General features: G+C 45.6%; 1 protein-coding gene across 5 annotated transcripts; it reads left to right on the top strand.

Annotated features, from left to right (window-relative positions):
- The first annotated feature begins 518 nt into the window (after positions 1–518).
- On the top strand, positions 519–18,386 carry LOC120752009 (cystine/glutamate transporter-like). 5 transcript variants are annotated; one of them, XM_040062612.2, is made up of 14 exons: positions 519–677; positions 1,335–1,613; positions 3,373–3,637; positions 5,850–5,976; positions 6,728–6,843; positions 7,482–7,607; positions 9,963–10,062; positions 10,152–10,196; positions 10,396–10,519; positions 10,829–10,932; positions 12,804–12,900; positions 13,679–13,828; positions 16,079–16,253; positions 17,079–18,386. In XM_040062612.2, exons 3-14 carry the CDS (start codon positions 3,445–3,447, stop codon positions 17,141–17,143), a joined length of 1,422 nt encoding a protein of 473 aa, XP_039918546.1. In that variant the 5' UTR covers positions 519–677; positions 1,335–1,613; positions 3,373–3,444; the 3' UTR covers positions 17,144–18,386. The 5 variants fall into 5 exon arrangements, with proteins under 5 accessions (XP_039918546.1, XP_039918545.1, XP_058276264.1 ...); XM_058420281.1 differs by having other exon boundaries at positions 539–677; positions 1,335–1,440; positions 3,372–3,637; XM_058420282.1 differs by lacking the exon at positions 519–677 and adding an exon at positions 753–827 and having other exon boundaries at positions 1,335–1,440; positions 3,372–3,637.
- The last annotated feature ends 284 nt before the right edge of the window (positions 18,387–18,670 follow it).

The raw sequence follows: 18,670 nt of genomic DNA, 5'->3' as shown, positions 1-18,670 counted from the left end.
TTGGTCTATAAACAAACATCTCTCAGGTCTCCTAAATAGATTTTCTGATTGAGTTCCCAGAACAGACCACCACCAGCCTCATTAACGCTTATTTATGTTACTTTCATGCATGAATAAAAAAGCTCCCATTCACTGCTGATTTTATTTAGTTAGATTCTGTGCCTTGTGGTAGACATTGAATTGGAGTGACATTTTTGGAACCAAAAAAGAAAAAAAATAGTGAGACTGCAAGGAATACTTTGATGCCTGCATCTTTTGCAGTATGGAAAGGAAGAGGTTAACCTGTCCTTGGATATATGATATTGATTGAGGAGACAAAGAAAATACAGCTGTAAATATTTAGGAATATTCCCTAGTAGCTGGGGTGTTTTTTGAAGTGGGACTCTGGAGGTACAGTTTGTTTTCCCAGGGATGCCACCCGCTCCCTGCATGACAGGAGAAAGGTCACTCGTTGTTCTAGGTCCCAGCTCCCAGCTGAGAATGATGCTGTCTCCCTCCTCTCCTTTTCCAGCTTGCTTGTTTATCTCACTAGCTTTTCGTCGGAGTAACATTCACTCTGCAGAGCACAGTGGGTCCTGCTCTTGACTGGGGTTTCTAGACACCACTACGAGTAACAGACATGATTCTCTCTTTACGCCTGTCTCCTCCCTCTCCGTCCATGCTCCAGTGCTTGTGAGGTAAGATTAACAGCTAAAAAAACCCAAACCAACAAAATAAAATCTGTGTAAATGAAGAACGAGGAAGGAAAGATCCAGTGTATGTGATAAGTTGTGAAAGGGGTTTGAGTTTCTCTAGCCCTGCTGAATGATGATCTCTCTCACGTAAAGGTACTGCATTTTGGGACAAGAAGGATTTGAGGGGTGAACAAAAAGCAGCTTTGCCTGTTTCCTTTGTGCTAAGCACATTGTGAATATTCTTAAGCATTGCCACAAGGATTAACATCCCTGAATTTTAATGTGCCTGGTGCTGGAATGTAGCTGGAAAGCAGAGCAGGCAGGAATGGTCTCTCTGGGCTGTAGACTCTGCTAGGTGACTCTTTGAAGTTCTATTCAATAGCTTTTTGTTTCTCTTTATAATTTTTTCCCTTTTCTACCTTTTTTCCTCCTCCTTCAACCACTTTTGGAATGAGTATTGATACGTTTAAATTTTCTCAAATTTACTGGACTGGACTGTTTTATCTCCACATACTTTTGCACGGCAGTAGTATTAAAAAAAAAAAGGCATGGGGACAGAAGTACAGTTTGGTGTTTACTTTGGATCATTAACCTGGTCTGTAAATTTGATTTGATCTCTCCTTTTTTTCTGTTCCTCCCCTGCTCTCTCTGTAATTTCAGAGCCTGCGAAGAGACGCTGTCTTCTGCGGCTTCAGGACCCCAGCAAGAAATGGGAGTCTGATGGATTGTAAATGCACCTGCTTTGTTTAAAACCCAGCCAAACAGATAAGTGCACTTTTAATTACCTCTGAATGGTGCTTTAGACACAGCTGTGCACAGCATCTCTCTTCAATTCGATTTCAGTTTGGTGAGGCTCTGTGTTTCACCCCTGCAAATGAATGCTCTGTGGGTCTCATTTCAGCTGAGAAATACCAGACGATATTGGTATTTCACATTAAGGTAATTAATTGGTGTCTGAGGGAGCTGCAGCTGAGGGGTTGGGAGGCTCCCAGGTGTCTATCCCTGCTCTTCCAGAGCCACGGTCTCCAGCAGCCCTGTGAGGTTTTGCGACTCTGAGGAGCAGCTCTGTGGGACCAGATGAGGCTGATGTGACCCATGTGAGCCTCAAAGAGTCCTGTGGGACTCATTAGAGGTTTAATAACTAAACTTGGCTGGTTTGGTTGAGAACATGCTTGTGCAGGCTTGGCACAATCTCAGAGAAACCAGCTCATGCTGCTGGCAGGAGAAAGGGCTTTCTGCATGTGCTTGTCATATGTGTGCAGAGAAAGTGGTAACCCCGCTTCTTCCTGACAGTTTTCAGGTGGGAAAAGGGCTGGGAATGGGGGAGAAAAGACCTTGGTTACACTGAGTTTACACAGGGCATGCAAAAAATTATTGTGAGTGAGTGGTAACAAGAATTGTCCCCTCAAAGTTAGGGGAACAATTTTATCTCTCTACCAAGAAAGCAATTTCTGGCTGCTTAGGTCTTCTTCTAGAGGTGACCACTCTCTCTTTGTGGACGCACAACTGTAATGACTAAAATATTCAAGAAACCCATAAAACAGGGTCTCATATAAAATGTAACTTTGCAATAATACACAGCCACGGGGCTGGGGCTAATATTCACCATAATGCAATTTACTGGGTTAGAATAATGGAAAAAAACATCACTGAAGCTGAGTGCGTGAGCATTTTTGGGGATGTGTGGCGGGAGGCCGGACAAGAGCCAAATTATCTACTCCAGACTTGTCTTACCTGCTCTGCCAGAGATAATTGCTAGTGTAAAAGGTCTGCCTTGCTATTAGGAAAACTACAGGCAGGTTTGCTGCAGCAAATTAGGCTGTAGTAACTGACCTGAATTTGTCTTACCTACCTGAGCAGAAGGTGGGTTTCTTGGTGAAGTTGCCAATTTAGGGGTGATAGAAAGAGACAGGAGAGACAAGGAGGGAAGTGGGAAGTTGCTGCAGCTTGTGAGAACTAAATCTGGATCAACTCATGATCCCTGAAGTGTCCTTCTTTTCTAGGAAAAACTTCACTTGCTATTACCAAGGAATGTTCTATATTAATAGAAGAAACGTCTGTTAGTAATGACTAAGCTCTGTCTTACATTGTAAACAGTGTTTATTCCTGGCTCTTCAATACTTTGAAAGCAAAAAAGCTTGGCACTATATTAACAAACACTGATAAAATGGAGAAAATCAGGTGAGAAAATCAGGGCTAGTTCATTCAGCGAGGGTGGATAGGAAGCAAAACAAAACTTAAATCCTCTTGGTGCACCAACTAATGCAACTTAATGTTTTCCTAACCTCAGAGATTCTCAAGGTATTGTTAGATTTGCAGCTTTAAATCTGTTTTCTGCCAGTGAGCTGAAATCATTGGATCTTGGCCTTAGATCCCATTAAATTAACCCTAAGCTGGCCAGTTCCAGTCTGTGCAATCTGACATTACTCAAAGTCAGATCTGGGAGTCATCCTGAGGTGTGGCTGGCCTGTGACATGTCACGCTCTGTGCTGCCTGGAAGAAGAAGCAGAAAACACTTGAAGTGTCTCTTGGGAGCTGCACTGATGAGAGAGATGATACCAGGGGTGTTCTACTCACCTGGTGTGGCTGGCACCTCCTGCAGCTGAGGAGAACAGATTCAACAGCTCTTGTCCAGTTATTGAGAAACAATTCTGTCCAGAAAAGAAGATCCTTGAATCCCTAACTCCCTGTCTTACAGGTGAGCCTTGAGGACACTTGGGAAATCGTAGCTCCTGAATGCGTGATCCTCCCCAGTGATTGGAAGAAAGCCATGGGGAAAGACAAGAAAGAAGAAGCCATCTTCCTGAGGAAAAAGATAACTCTGCTGCGGGCTTTCTCGCTGCTCATCGGCAGCATGGTTGGCAGCGGCATCTTTATTTCCCCCAAAGGAGTACTGGAAAGCTCCGGCAGCGTGGGATTCTCCCTGGTCGTCTGGTTTTCCTGTGGGCTTCTCTCCATGTTTGGTGAGTGCTGAGCTTTGGCAGCCTTTGCTTAAGCACCTGGGAGGTGAGGGGAGCCTGCTCATTTTTATGTTTAGAAGGCTGGGGGATGAATAAACCCAACGTTTCTGGTTCCTATTGCAACAAAGGTTTAAGAAGTCAGGGAACGGTCACTAGGAGTTTTTAGTTCAAATTATTTCCCTGGGGCAATGGACAAACTTCCAGCGCTTATGGTCTGTGAATATCAATTCATGTACAAGTCCAGGGCAGGGGAGTGACAGCGACTGCAAATGGAGACAGCATGGTCTCTGCCAGGAAAGCCGGGAGAGAATGAGGGGCCTCCTTCTGTAAGGTGGAAAGGAGATGTAGGCACCTAAAAGGGAATCTGAGGGCTGTGCTGTGTTTTTCACAGGCACTGTGAAGAGAGTAGGAAGGGAGAGTCCCAATATGCCACATGGGACCCCCTTTCTGTCAGAGAGAACAGCTGGAGCAGAGCGCCTGGGGAGCTGCAGGGTATGCACCAGCCCGTGGCGGGTGTCTGAGAAACGGTGTGGGTATGTCTGATGCTGCCCCACTTTCTGTGTTTCACTGCTGGCTTGATTTCTGTCATTTAATGCCAGTCTTTTCTCACAAAGAGTTGTTGTCATTTTGATGACAGTTTCATTCTAGTTCTTTTGGAATAGCATAGCTCTTGTAAGTTACAGTGGATAAATCACGTGGCTTTTAATTTCTTTCATTAGCTAAAATCACCATCTCAGAAACTCTCTAAAGGTGCTATTAGGACAACTGCAAGTTCTCCCAGCCTAGGAGAGAAATCTGATGCTTATTACAGTGGGTGACTTTAACATTCTTCTTCTGTTGTAACTTACTAAAACAAACAAACAAACACCAATCCAAAACAAAAACAAACAAACCCCAGAAAAAAAAAATACAATAACCCAAAACAAACAGCAAATCCCAAACAAAGCAACAAAAACCCACACAAAGCACCAAGAAAGGAGAAATACTCCATGCCAAAAAACCCCACTTTGACACTGTGGCAGGTACATGCACGTTTAGAAACGGAGACATTCAATTGTTAATAGGGTAACAAGTTGTTCTTATTCTTAGCATATGTGTACCAATATTTCACATCGCAACCTCTGTGTGGCTTTTGTTGAATTATACACTTCTGCTTAAAGAAAAGCTGACAATATAGTGTGAGCATGGTGTTTCTTTTAACCAAGAACAGCAGTAAATGATAATGTATGTGCTAATCACATCGCCAAGCTCCGCACTTGCAAAAATTCTCCCTCTACAGCATCTTTTGATACACTTTGCTGGAAGGGCCTTGGGAGCCTCTCCATCAAGTGATGGCATTTTGTAGCTGGATTTGTTGATTTGTTCTTCCCTTTTATCAGCTTGATAATCTCCCTTGATCATTTCTCTGACACATTTTTTTTTTTGCAGTATATTTAAAAGGCCTGTTTTCTTTTATGCTTTTTTTCTTTCAAGTGGGGCATATATACAAGTCCCATTGCATGAGTTCACCAACACACTTATATGCATGCTTGAAGCATTTAAAGGGGCCCATTGGAAAGGATGGGGTGAGCTGTCTGCCTACATTTGATGCTTTGAACAGGAATTCTGCACAAAATTTCCATCAGGGAGGCAGGAAACATTGAGGTTGTCACCACCTCGCATGACCTGAATATGGCATGATTGCCATGGGACTTGGAGGCATGGCCATGTCACCGCTGGATACAACAGAGGGAAGGGATTTACGTAAAGATGCAAGATAAAGACACAAAAATGTGGCCTGGGATCAAAAACACGAGTGGAATGACCAGTTCAGCCATGGCTCGTGGCTGAGATGCTGTAGCTGCTTTGTCAGCACCATTTCACCAGTCTGTGAGGAGAAGCAAGAATCCAGGGTATCTTTCAGAGGAAGCCTCTTGTAGCTCTGTGCAGCATTTCTATCACACACCCTTCTTCAGAGCTTCCATGGAAATGTTGTAATATTAACCACAAAACAGAAAATTTCTTTCCACCTGGCAGGTAAACCAATTACTTCAAAACTTATTTCAAACCACAGTAGTGCACAAAAATAGGGAAAAGTGGTTCTGTTAAACCTCTTTTTCTTCCTCTCATTCACTACTTATTTTAAATGGATTTGTTCAATTCCTAAAACATCACACAGGAAAGGGAAAATCCATGGGATAATTGACTTGGTATATTTCTACCTGAACTTTTCCAGGTGCCTTGTGTTATGCAGAGCTTGGAACAAGAATCACCAAGTCTGGAGGACATTATATCTACATTTTGGAGACACTAGGTCCTCTGCCAAGCTTCTTATTCCTGTGGGCAGAGTTTTTTGCTATCAGGTAAGAGATTTGGTTTTCTTGCCTCTTTCCTGATGCAGTGATAATTTAAAATACCAAAAGGTATGGCACCAGGCAATGGTCCAGACAGTTCGTAAAGGAAAGAGTAGAAACAAGCTGAATGATTTTTAAAGAATTTTCAATGATAAAAGGAAGAAGATGCAATGCGGAAAGTTGCAAACGTTAAATGTGTTCTGTACATGAAGAATCTCTTCTCCCCTGGAAGCTCATATCCCCCAAGAGCTGTGGTATATTTCAGACTGGCAATAGATGCCAGATTTATTTCAGATCTTCTGTTTTCCGTGTGAAACATTTTCGGTTTCTCCAGATTCAGAAAGTGGAGACAACTTCCTGGCTTAGCCCCAAGTTAAATAATTTATAAAACTGTGAACTGCTTCTCTTTTTTTTAACATTAAAAAGGAAGTCCTCACCTCTCAATAACCTGTATCCTTCATGTAAGCTTAGATGAAGCAGAGCATATGAACTACACTTGCATTGCTCAGTATGATTAATCTCAATTTTTGCTTTCAAGTTGGAAAGTAATCATTTTGCAGCATGTGGGTTTTAACCCCTTTACTGAGAAAAACCTATGAGAAAGACTCGGTGGGAATTCACCATCTGCATGGGTGAGAGGGTTAAGCTGGGTGGGGAAACTCGCTCCCCTTCCCAAGTTTGGTGCCGTTTTACCTCATGCCATTTTTCAGCCATCCTCAGAGCAGTTTGTGCTTGGTTCCCCCCACACTCCCCACTCCAGGCCTGCCAACAGTGCTGTGGTTTCCCTGGCGTTTGGGCGCTACATGCTGGAGCCGTTTTTCGCCCCCTGTGCTGCCCCTGTCCCTGCGGTGAAGCTCGTATCTCTCCTGGGCTATTGTAAGTACTAACACTTATGGCATTGTCCGTCCTGGCCTCTGCCCTAGACTAGGAGCACTTATGGGATGTTATTTCCTGTGGGATAAGGGTCTTGCCTTACCTCCTCAGCCAGCCAAAATGTTCTGATTCAAGGTGGTGGTGTGGGGCCACTGTATTCTCTAGGAAGGGCAATGGGCCTCCCTGTTGACCAGCCGGAGCCCTAGGTAGGGGGATTTTGCCAGGTGTGGGAGCAGAAACCCTCCATGTGTAATTGTGCAAAAGCCACATGAGTTGTGGGTGTAAGGCTTGAGGTTTTGGGCTCCTCTTCTCGTGCATCCAGCCCGTGAAGCTGTCCTGCCTGTCCCACTGGTGTGGACCGGCACAGGGAACGCCGTGAAGTGGGCTGCTGAGATGTCCACACCTTTCCCCCAGGCAGGTGTGGATTGCCCAGCAGGAACGAGGTTCCTGCTCCCTTTCAAGAGCATAAGTCTGCTCCCTCTTTAAACACTGTGTGCTGGAACACACCGATGTTTTCTGACATCCTCCCTAAAGGCATGAAGATGTGGCCTTCCCCCACACCCTAGGGCAGGGAGAGCTGCTGTATCTTTCCCTGTGTGTGATGAGCACAGGCTGCAGCTGTAGCAGTGTTTTCTCTCCAGACACGGTCCTCACCCTCAATTCCTGGAGCGTCACCTGGAGCGCGCGGCTGCAGACGGCTCTCTCCGTTGTCAAACTCCTGGCTCTGGCACTCATCATCGTGCCAGGGATGATGCTGCTGGCCCAGGGTAGGTGTTGCTGTGTGGCTGAGGGAGGGTGCTCGATGTGTCCCCCATCAAGGAGCTTTCTTTGTCCTTGTGCCAGATGTGAATTAGCTGGGAGCTACTGGCGTAGCTGGCACAAGCTGCAACGTTGCACTGGGCTGATGCACCTGGCTGGGTGGGGCTTTCTCCAAAATTTAGTGGGTCTTAGTGAGCCAGAGGATGTGTGATCCTACCCAGGGTCATACTGGCACCTTCCTCTGCAGATGGTCTTTCTTTGGAGTCAGACTTGCCTGTTTCCAGCATAGCTCAAAGTCTTTCCAAAGCAGCACATATTCGATGGACATTTAGGATATGTGACAGCATCCTCCGGCCAGTCACAGCTGTGTAATGAGTTATCAACCCTCAGCTGAGCCCTGGTTATGGCAACTCTAACCCTTCCATGGCATAAGCTAATGTTTTTTACCTCCAGATTGAGATGGGTGGTAATTTAGTGAGTTTACAATAAACTTGGTATGGGATTTCATGCCCGCATGAAACTGAGGAGAAAAACCCTACCAGTAGTATCTTCTGTGAATGATACAAGAGTATTGGCTTTAATCCAAGCCTCAGCTTATAGAAAAGCTCAAGGCATTCCCACTCGAGGGATGAAGCCTGCTCCCTCTCCACGCTATTACCTTCTTGTGCAGAGAAAACACCACAGGCAGTGGGCTTTGTGTTCATGTTTCTCTCTGATGTCTGGAGCTGGCTCCTTTGAACATGCAGAGCTCCCCCTGGGCTGGCAGCGCTTCTGAACTAAAGGACTGCCCTGCAGCTAGGAATCCCGAGCCATTATTGTTAGGAATGCCTTCAAATGACAATCTGGAGCCCTGGCACATGTCCTCTGGTGGGAGGATAAGTGCAGGTGACATCTGGAGGGAGAATTCACCAAGAGACTCCAGTATGAGAGGTTGTATTTCATGTGACTCACCGGGGACTGTAAATTGCTCATTAATGCATTGCAGGCAATAAATCCTTTTCATGCACCATCACTTACCAGCCATCCTTTTAGAACATAAGAAAAGTACCTCAATAGGCCCACTCCTATACTTTGAATTAGTTTTTTTCAAACTTATTTTCAAATTGACTTAATTTTTTTTTGTGTGTGTGTGCTTAAAAATCAGTTTTGTGCTTTTAAATAATTTTGCCTGATTCCTCTGCCTTGTGCTGCTTTTTATATTTTTTTTGACTGCACTTCTGTCCTTTCCTCTGCCATTACCTTCTCTTTGGCTCAGGCTTATTTTAGAGACTTGCTGGGCCAGCATTTCAAACCCAGGTGCCCAAATCTCGTCACTGGACTTCTTGCAGAATCACCTCCATAGAAGTGGCCTGATCTTCTCCATGTGCTCCGTGCCATGTCACACCTTGCCTGGTGAAGCCCAACTAGGCAAGCAGCTCACCTCTTAAAGACAGTTTATCATGGAAAATTGAATATAGATGTGGAACCAAACCTGGGGTTTGAAAATGTTGGGAATGCAATTCCTTTTGACTGTGTTTGAATGAGAAGCCATTCAGCATTTCTCTCTTCTTCTTTTTATTTTATTTTATTTTATTTTATTTTATTTTATTTTGAGAAAATCCTGACTTTGATTTTTTTTATTGTTGTTATGTTTTGTTTTGTTACTTCGAGCAGAGAACTTGAAGGAAAAATAGGGCCGTTGGTAAATATCTGAGGCACCTCTACTTTGAAAATTTGATTTGCTTCACCCTCTGCGTCCTTTCCTGTGGGTGGGTGAGTGGTGGTGGGTCAGACTGGCAGGTCCCTGCTCCATCCCCTCCTCCAGCCTGGTTCCCATGCTCCGGCCAGCACGGGGCTGGGGTCACTGCTCCAGCAGCAGGAACAGGAGAGAGCACAGTGAGAGATGACTGAGCCTCCTCGCTGGCTGCACCACATCAAAGAGGAGTGTGTGTCCAGCTGCTGAGGGGGCTGGGGATGGAACATGGGAGTCAACCCAACAACTTAATTTGGGCCTAAAGAAAGGAGAGGACAGCGTAGATCCCCACGTCTCCTTCAGCTGTTCCCACAGCAGGGTCTGTTGGAAACAACTGGCTATTGTTGTTGCCCTTCCTGAAATGCCTACCCTAGATGTACAAGGGATAGATTATTTTTTCCTTTTTTTCCTTTTTTTTTTTTTTTTTTTTTTTCAAAGTCACTGCAGGAAAGCAAACGTATCAGCAACAGCACTAAAATGGGAGCAATGAAATGAATTTGAATACCCTGCTCCAAGGAAATCGTAATCTTCCCAGGTCTGGGCAAGAGGTACAAGGAGGATGTTATCCTACAGGGAAGGAAGCCCGTCTCTGACATTTTCCTGCTCTGTGTCCATTGTTTATCTCCTCTAGGCCACACCGAGAACTTCCAGGATGCTTTTGACAGACAGTCGCTGGCTCTGGACAAGCTCCCCCTGGCTTTCTATGCAGGCATGTTCGCATACTCCGGCTGGTAGGTGCGACGGGAGGGCACTTCAGGGGCGGCAGACAGGTGCCCTCAGCGCGACTCAGACTCTCACCCCGTCTCTTCCCATCGTGCAGGTTTCAGACCAGCTTTGTGCGTGAAGAGTTGGTCAAACCTGAACGGTAAGGCTTAGGAGGAAGCTGCCCTGGGTTTCCAGCCTCGGGGGTACTGCAGCTTTCCCAAGTGCAGTAAGGGAGGAATAAGTTTGTGGGTTCACCTGACTGCAGTCAGTTGTACTACCAGATAAAATCCGCGGTAATACTGTGCATAACAAGGGCTAGCAGCTTGTTCTTTGTGTGTATGTGTTCTCCTTCCTTGTAGAAACATCCCCCTGGCTGTCATCGTGTCTGTGATCACGGTCATCGTGGGGTACATGCTCACCAACGTCTCCTATTACACAGTCCTGGGAACACAAGATGTTCTGGCTTCTCCTGCTGTGGCTGTGGTGAGTTGTCATTGCTATTGTTATCTCCACAGCGTGGCCAGCTTATGCTGCGGTCATGGCAAGACTTTCAGAGATGGTTTTCCTATAAAATGCTTTATTGTTTTGTAATTTCTCTGGATTACTGGGCAAAAGTAAATTCTTCTTGTCAAGCCTAAAAGATAATGAAAAATAACCTGTAGATGACTGTAGAAAAAGTGAGATTTATGACTCCTATATTGCTCCTTTGATGGAATTTTCTTTTATTTTTGACCCTGATGTCACCCAGAGATCACCACATGTTCCCTAAAGTCACATTTTCTCTTCCTCCAGAGCTTTGTGCAGCGAGCCTTCAAAAGCCTGATCTCTGTGGTCCCTGTCCTTGTTGCACTATCCTGCTTTGGAACCATGAATGGAGGAATCTTCACATTTTCCAGGTCACACCCCTAAGGATCTATTATGCTTTTGGCTCGCTGAATCAGAGGGAAGCATCACTGACCTGTGTGACTTGCTGTCCACACAGTGGCATTCTAGTCACTCTTGTGGGAAAAATAAGGCTTTTGTCTCCCAGGTTGTCAGCTACAGGATGGTCCCTTTGGGCTCAGAGTCCAATTTTTCTATTTCTGACCAAGTCCAGACTTGGGTATCCAGGACTGGTCACAAAGATTTTTGTCTTCTCCCCTACTCTTCAGTTTAAATCCCCAGTTTAAAGTGAAATGTCAGTGTTTCTGGTGCACTAAAGACTTTGTTGATGTCGGCAGCTGCTCAGTGAGACTGAGTCCTCTTTTGCTGGGTTCACCCAGCTGTGCTGTTGGAGGGCATGAGGTCCCTCTGTTGTGAGGCTCTCTAGGCAAACTCTCCCTTGAGGACTTTGCTTTGAAGTCAGTGAAATGTCACTGGGATGAGCTATTCCTAAAGCAATAGTCAAGGTCCAAGAAATCTTGTTATAACAATAAGAAAAGCTTTGTTATGTGGAAAAATAAACTTGCCAGCTTCACTGTCTGCCACGCTCCAGGCTTACAGGAACCTTGAAATTGGAGAGAAGGGCAGACCTCACGAAGAAGTATGTTGTGCTGGTCCTGTGGAGCTGAGAAAACTCTCTGCTGTGGGTTCTGCTTCACAGCTTTGATTGCAAAGGGAAAAATCAGTTGATCTGAAAGCAATGAAAGCCTGAAAGCTAATGAATTATCTGATCGATTACCCTGAATTCCTGTATTAAGTACAGGTGTGGATGATCCTTCCCATTAGCTGCTCTAGATAATGGATGATTTCTTTGAGGATGAGAAGTCTCTGGACAGCACAGTTCTTCGTGTCCCGTGTTGACCTTCTCTCCCCCATCCTGGCATCATTAACATAATTGCTGCAGAAAGTCCGTATAAACACTGATGGGGCCTCCCTGGATGCCTGCCAGCCACACCCCTGCAAAGCCACAGAGACAGCAATAAAACCAGTTGTACACTTGTGCCCCAGCTGCTTGGGGCCCTGTTCAGCCCAGCTGATGCTCTGGCATGGTTTGTTTGGGGATATTAAGTTTATAAAATTGGATGTGATTGTCTTCTCCCTAATTGCTCTTTCATGAGTCAAAGGAGGAATGCAAGCAAGGAACTCCCTGCTCTCATTTTGTAGATGTTCTTGTGTGTAGCTGGTCTCTTGGCAGTATGACAAACTATATTTTCCAACAGCTGACCAGAGGATTGGAAATCATCTGTCATTTGAGGAGATTGCACTTTATTTTTTCTATACATGTACATATAAGAATATAGTCTTCAAAGCTGACAGTCCCCTTTCATAAAACTCAACACCTTCCCTTATAAATGATTAAACTTTGTGATCCCTCCACTTCCTTTTCACTGGAAAGATTAATTCCTTTTTTGATGGCAAGAGACTTTTCTTACTCTTGTTTCCAGCCTGAGCTCATTCACTTTGGACTTGCCCAAAGGTCTCTGCCAATGAGGTGCCCAAGGAGACACTGCCAGTGGTTCTGATGGTGGGCTCTGAACTGCACTGAACTGGTCTTGGGAGAGCTGGGGGAACTCAATCTTGGTTTTCTTCCAAATGTCCCCAAAGTGGAGCTCTGAGCAACTTAGTCTAGTGGAAGCTGACCCTGTTCCATGGCAGGGGAGTGGGTTCCAACGCAAACCAAACTCTCTGTGAAGGTGCAGGTAAAGGCAGAACTGTGGCCTTGAACAGCAGACTTGTGCTGAGGAAAGGAGTGGGTTCTTCGATGCCTCAGGTCAGTCCAGTGACTGATCTCATTTCTAATGTGGATGTAGAATGTTAATGTACAGGGCTCCCTGTCTTTTCCTAGGACTCTCTTTGTGGCTTCCAGGGAAGGGCAGTGGCCTCCTCTCTTCTCCATGATCCACATTCGAAGGCATACCCCCCTCCCCGCTGTCATGTTAATGGTAAGGAGGTCTGGCTCTGTGTGACATGCTCTGTTCTTTTGCTGTCTCGGCTTTCTTGCAAGGACTGGATAAACTGAGGAGTTTTAAAGGGTGTTGAGACATTAAATTACCCCCTGAAAAATAAAGAAGGCAGGATGCAGGAAATGGCTGCAAAGCATTAAGTCCCCTTGAACCAGCGGTTGTATCCAAATGTACAGCCTTGAAGTCCCTGCCTTATAACATTAGACACCTTTTTTAAAAGTACAGTCCCTACCATCTGCCACAGGTGCTGCTCGATATTGCCTTATGAAAACACCCCTCCCAGGCTTTGGCTATTTGTAAATTGAAAGTTCCCAGGTGTGGTGGAAATGCAGGGAATGAGCATTTGTAGAGATGGTCTGGTCTTATGTTTTGGTTTGTTCAGGGCTTTTTTTATGGCCGTGGTTCAGCTCCATCCCAACTGTGCTGCAGTGCCTGTTGGAGCTTGGCTGACCTGCTAAAAACTTAGCAGATGTCATTGTAGATAGCCTGTGTACCAACAGTACAGGCTTTTGGATCACACATGCTTTAATTGTCCTGGCTTGGACACAAAGCATCAAAGATGCTGCTGATCTTTAAATGACCACTCTTTCTTGTAGCACTACAGAGCAGTGCCTTTAGGTCTTTTGCCTTTCGCCTGGGACACTCTTCTGTAAAGCGCTCCAAACTCCAAAGTGTTGGGGCTATGAAGTAGTTGTAGGGGAGTTGGAGGAGGCGATCCACGGCTTTAACGACTGTATTTCGCATCCACAATGCTCAGTTCCCTTTGGTCACTGCCATGGTGTGCATCGGAGACATCTACCATCTCCTGAACTTCTTCAGCTTTTCCCGATGGCTCTTCATAGGATTAGCCACCCTTGGGCTCATCGTCCATCGGCACCGACACCCGGAGCTGCACAGCCCCTTCAAGGTAAATGCACAGCGCATACCTGGCTGCCAGGAGTGTGCAGGCCCCTCATTCCTCTCTTTGATTTGCTAATAATTGCAGCATTACATGGCCATGGACGCCTTTAGGCTCTAAGGGGTTTCAGTCCCTGATGCTTAGTGATGCCTGTGGGGAGCTCCTGAAATTTGTTGATGTGCCCAAACAGCCAGGTGTGGTAAAATGCTATAGAGCCAGCTCTACACAGAGTCCCCAGATGCATGTTAGAAGACTGCCTTCTAAGGGGGACAAAGTCTCATGTTGGAACTGGGAGATGTACAGAGAGCAGTTTTCTCACTCATCTCTTGTGTGCTGCTGAGAAGGGACTCTTGCCTGGGTCTTATTTCAGCGGTAGGTAAGTCTCAGCTCTAGCTGAGAAGCAGGAAGGTGTCAGGTTTGGGGGAAAAGGAGCGTGGGTGGAGGGGTCCTGGGAGCAAACCTAACTAGGGAGGAATCATCTGCTGGTGTAGAATCACGGTGTCATGTAAAGCAGTGGGCCCCTCTTGTGGCCTTTCTCGCTGCTGGGTGCTGGGATCCCCCTCATGTCAGCAGCGGATGCTGGAGCCGGTGCTGGAGCAGCTTTCCTGTGCCTGGGCACCTCTCCCATAGCCGGATGATGTGCAGAAGGCATTCAGCTTGAGGCGAGAGCAGTTTGTCCCTGACTCTGGTCGCCCCTGCATGGTGCCTCCAGCCAGCAGCTCCCGGGGGAGAGAGAGGACCTCCGGGGCCGCTGGCACTGGGCAGCCACCAGCTCGGGGGACAGAGACACTTCCTGCGGTCGCAGGGGTCCTCTGCGAGCTGGGCGCATCCTCCTGCGAAGCTTGGGGTAGTTTTTCTTCTCGGTCTTTGCAGTTAGCAGAGACCTTGAGGCTTCCCAGTTTGTTGGTTGGCTGCGCTTATGTACCACCCCCCAGAACCAAACTGAATAAGCTTTTCTTTTTTCTTTCAAACCAAGCTTCTCAGGGGAGATTTATTAGTGGGTGGCGCTGCTGATGGTTTCAGATGTTGAGGTTTTGCCCTGGTTTTATTCAGACAAAGATTCAGACTTCTAGCGGCTCCTAAACGCTGATTAAACGAGGGAGGGAAATACGGGCCTTTTGGTCAGTTCGGCCGATCCCCCCGCGCCTTTTCCCGGTTTCCATCCGTTCTGCGCAGGAGGGAAGGTGCGCGGACTCCTGCTGCGCTCTAGTGGCCGCGCACGGGCCGTCCCCTGCCGCCGCCCGCGGGGAGCGGAGCGCCGCGTCCGTGGGACAGCGCTGCTACTTAGGCTCTCCACGGCATTTCGAGTTAAAAACGGTGGGAAAACACCGGAAAGAGGAGGGAGCAGTCACATCTGCGTGAGAGTGTGCATGTAGGAGTGGCTGGCAGGGGATGCTCTGGCTGCAAACACAGGAGTACCTAAGTTTGATGGCTGGATGGCTGCCATACCTAGAGCGACTGATGTCTTCCAACTTGGCATGTTGAACATCCAAAATACAATCTTTATTGCTTGTAAAGATTGTCACCCTACATGAGAGCAGCTCCTTCATTCCATCAGCCATGGCAAGGAGTTACTTGGCTGAGTTTGGATCCAGAGACAGAGGGAGTGTTTCACCGTTTTTTTATTTATTGCAGTCTTCCTATTTGCTCTCCAAATAACCCAGATGAATTGGCTCACCCAATTAGGTACGGCTGAAGTGCTGAGTGCTGCTCTGATTTTCACCATGGTGTTGCTGAAGCTGAAGTTCTTGGTGCAGGGGTGGGGAGTCTGGTTTTTCTTGGTTTAGTCACTGTAAGTCTCAGGCAAACTGGAGGCAGGTCAACACGAGTCATGAATTTTGTAAGCAAAGAACAGTTTGTTTCAAAGTGTCGCTTCTTTCTTGGCTTCAGATTTTTCCTCAGCAGTTGCCTTAGGTGGCAAGCAGGTATGTGTGTGCGTGTGCATGCACAGGAGCAGGACATTCACAGAGCCATGGCGTGGAGGTGGCTTCTCCCCCTGCCTGGCTTCCAGCTGCAAGTGAGGTTTAGATTTTGGTGCACATGAATATAGGAGGCATGAACCTCACAGGGCACTCTGGGCTCTGAAGCTGATGCAAGTGTTTGCAGTCTGATTGTACAGAAGCACTCTGCAGGACAGGATATGGTTCTTCTCGTTTTCTTTAGATGGTGAAATGAATACAGTGTGGGCTGGCATATACAGAGTCAGACTGGCTACAGACATCGGTTTTCCCTGATATTCTTCTGTGCTCTTTTCCCCAGGTGCCCCTGTTTGTTCCTGTCTCCTTTACCATCATCTGCCTCTTCACAGTGGCAATGTCTTTCTACTCAGACCCTGTGAACATTAGCATTGGATGCACCATGGTTTTGAGTGGTTTTCCAGTCTACTACCTCATAATTCACAGGCAGATGTCAGACCGCTGCCGCAACCTGTTTTGTAAGTATGCATTTGACTTTCAGTGTTGTGGACCTAAAGACTCTCAAGGATTGAGACGCTGGTTTGTTCCCAGGGCTCACCTCTGATGCAGATTCCTCCTTGACCAAAAGACCTCATGAAACCTAAATCATGACCCCTGGCACCACGCTGATGTCTTTCCCAAGGCACAGCCTCCACAGCCAGATTTGTTTTAACAAAGAAAAGGCTGAGGTCTACCAACAGGGGGAACAGAGAAGGTTGCTTTCCCACCCCAACCTTGGTACCTACTAAACTTTATCACGTCTTTGGGATCACCAGCTCTGGATCAAATTTGTCTGACATGTAGCAAAAAGAAGAGAAGTTAGGATGGAGAGACTACAGGCAGAAAGTGTAACTCTGTGCACAAACTTACTTGCTGAAAGGCTGGGGAGAGGACTGGTAGGAGAAGAGTGCTGCCAGAGATCTGTCAGCTTGGTGAAGAGGACAGGATGGTTTGGGCACAAATGCAGCTGTGGAAATTAAGTGTATCTCCATCCATGCAGTGTCTAGTACAGATTTCCTTTGGATGTAGGCATGGTGGCACAAGGGTTTTTTCAGAAATCAGAGCCTGGGTTTGAGTTCAATTTGTCATTTCTGTTCCTAGTCTTGTTTTCTTTTGATTTGATGTTGGATAGATGTGCACCAGTAACCACTGAATAGAAGAAAACATACAGCAAGAATAGGAAACAGATACAGTGATCTCCCAGCATAAAGTTCTCCAGCCATCAGTGCTGATGCTCTGATTTTCAGCCATATCTCAGGATTTCCTCTGGACTAAGCTTCCTTCCTTTTTTTCCACCCTTTCAGATTATCTTACACACAAACTACAGTTACTGCTGGAAGTCGTCCAACAAGAAATCAAGACTTATTGAGAAAATCATCAGAACTCACAGAAGACGATAAAAATCTGCTTACACCATTTTTGACACCTTTGATCCTACCAAAAGCAGGCCATGCTTTTATTCTTTTTAGTCAGTGCAAATGAGGATGACTCTGAGCCAAAACCTTGCTGCGAGTGTTCCTGTGCTTGTCAATCGGGATCTGTTCCTGCCCTTTTCTTTTTTTCAGAAGAGCAGACTAGTTCCCTGAAATGAGCTTGCTTTGCCTGCAGAGTGTGTTTGGAACTAAGATCCTTATTTTGCTAAGTCCTGAGTAAAACTGAGTGAATGTGTGTGTGTGTGTACAGAGACAGTATTTTGTTTTCTTAGCTTGGCAAATAGAGGAAGTGGGCATGTTGCAAACTTAGAATCCAATACATGGAAGCCAAATGCCAGCTTCAAACAGAACTACTATAGTAGCCTTGTTGTGGACAAGGGGAAGGGTTGGAGAGAGCAAATTAGAGATAAGGGAGATTAATTGGAAAGGGAAATGCAGGGGAATAAAATTTTATTCACCAGAAAGTGCAAACTGAGCTAATGAGAAGATATTTGAAATTCAAGTATTAACAAAGTAATGTCAGAATGTTTTGCTTTGATTTTTGTATGAGAATGAAATTTTTTTAGCTTTGAAATAATTGTTCAACTTTGAATTTTACATTTGTGAAATTTCATTTTAAAATGTACAAATGCATTTTTTAAAAAAATCAGTTAAATGTCAACTAGAATATGTCAGAATAGATCCCTCCCCCAACTCCCCAGACCCAATCCTCACCAGCGAAGTTGAAAACTCAGAATTTGGCCTAGCTCCAGTGAAATACAATTCCTCCTTTAATTAGACAGGACCACTGATGAGACTTGGGCAGATTCCTGGATAAGTGCATGTTTTGGTGCTGTAAGAAGACATGAGCAACTTCACATCCAAGCTTTAACTTGCCAATTGCACACGACTTGCTGATTTAATCATAAATGCTCATTTGAACTAATGGCATAAGAAAGGTTTCCATTATTGGATTACTTTGGTTTACATTATTAATGTGGCAATGTTATGTCCAGATAAAAGAGCAATTAGCTATTTACAATCATGTAATTGTTAATTGGTTCCCAAAAGATGGGAAGGAGCATGCTGAGTCTCCCCTAATGACTGCTGGAAAGAGGAACAGCAGAATGTGGAGCATTTTTTAATCCTTTGTAGCAAACATTTATGTACTTAAAATAAAAGCAAAGTACCATTTACAAATCCAGTGTAATCTACTGAAACGTGTAAAATTTTGGAACTAAAGTTGGGGTTTTTCAAAGCAATGGAGAATTACTATTCCTGTAATGACTGTTTCCTGTTCCTGTGCTGAATTAAGCTGGGACAGCAGCAGTGTGGTTGCCGGGCTTGTTTCCCCGCTGTCCTCCCACAATTTAATTTACAAGCTGCTGGACATTGTCCAACCTGAAATACAGTCTCACTGAGAAAATCCTCACAGAGGAAGACAGCACAACCTACCAGAGAAGGTACTAGCTTTAACTGATAGA

Source organism: Hirundo rustica, chromosome 4 (assembly GCF_015227805.2).
Source record: "Hirundo rustica isolate bHirRus1 chromosome 4, bHirRus1.pri.v3, whole genome shotgun sequence".
NCBI classification, from domain to species: Eukaryota; Metazoa; Chordata; class Aves; order Passeriformes; family Hirundinidae; genus Hirundo; species Hirundo rustica.
The sequence above is the reverse complement of the archived record's forward strand: the minus strand, read 5'-3'. Positions and strand labels throughout refer to the sequence as shown.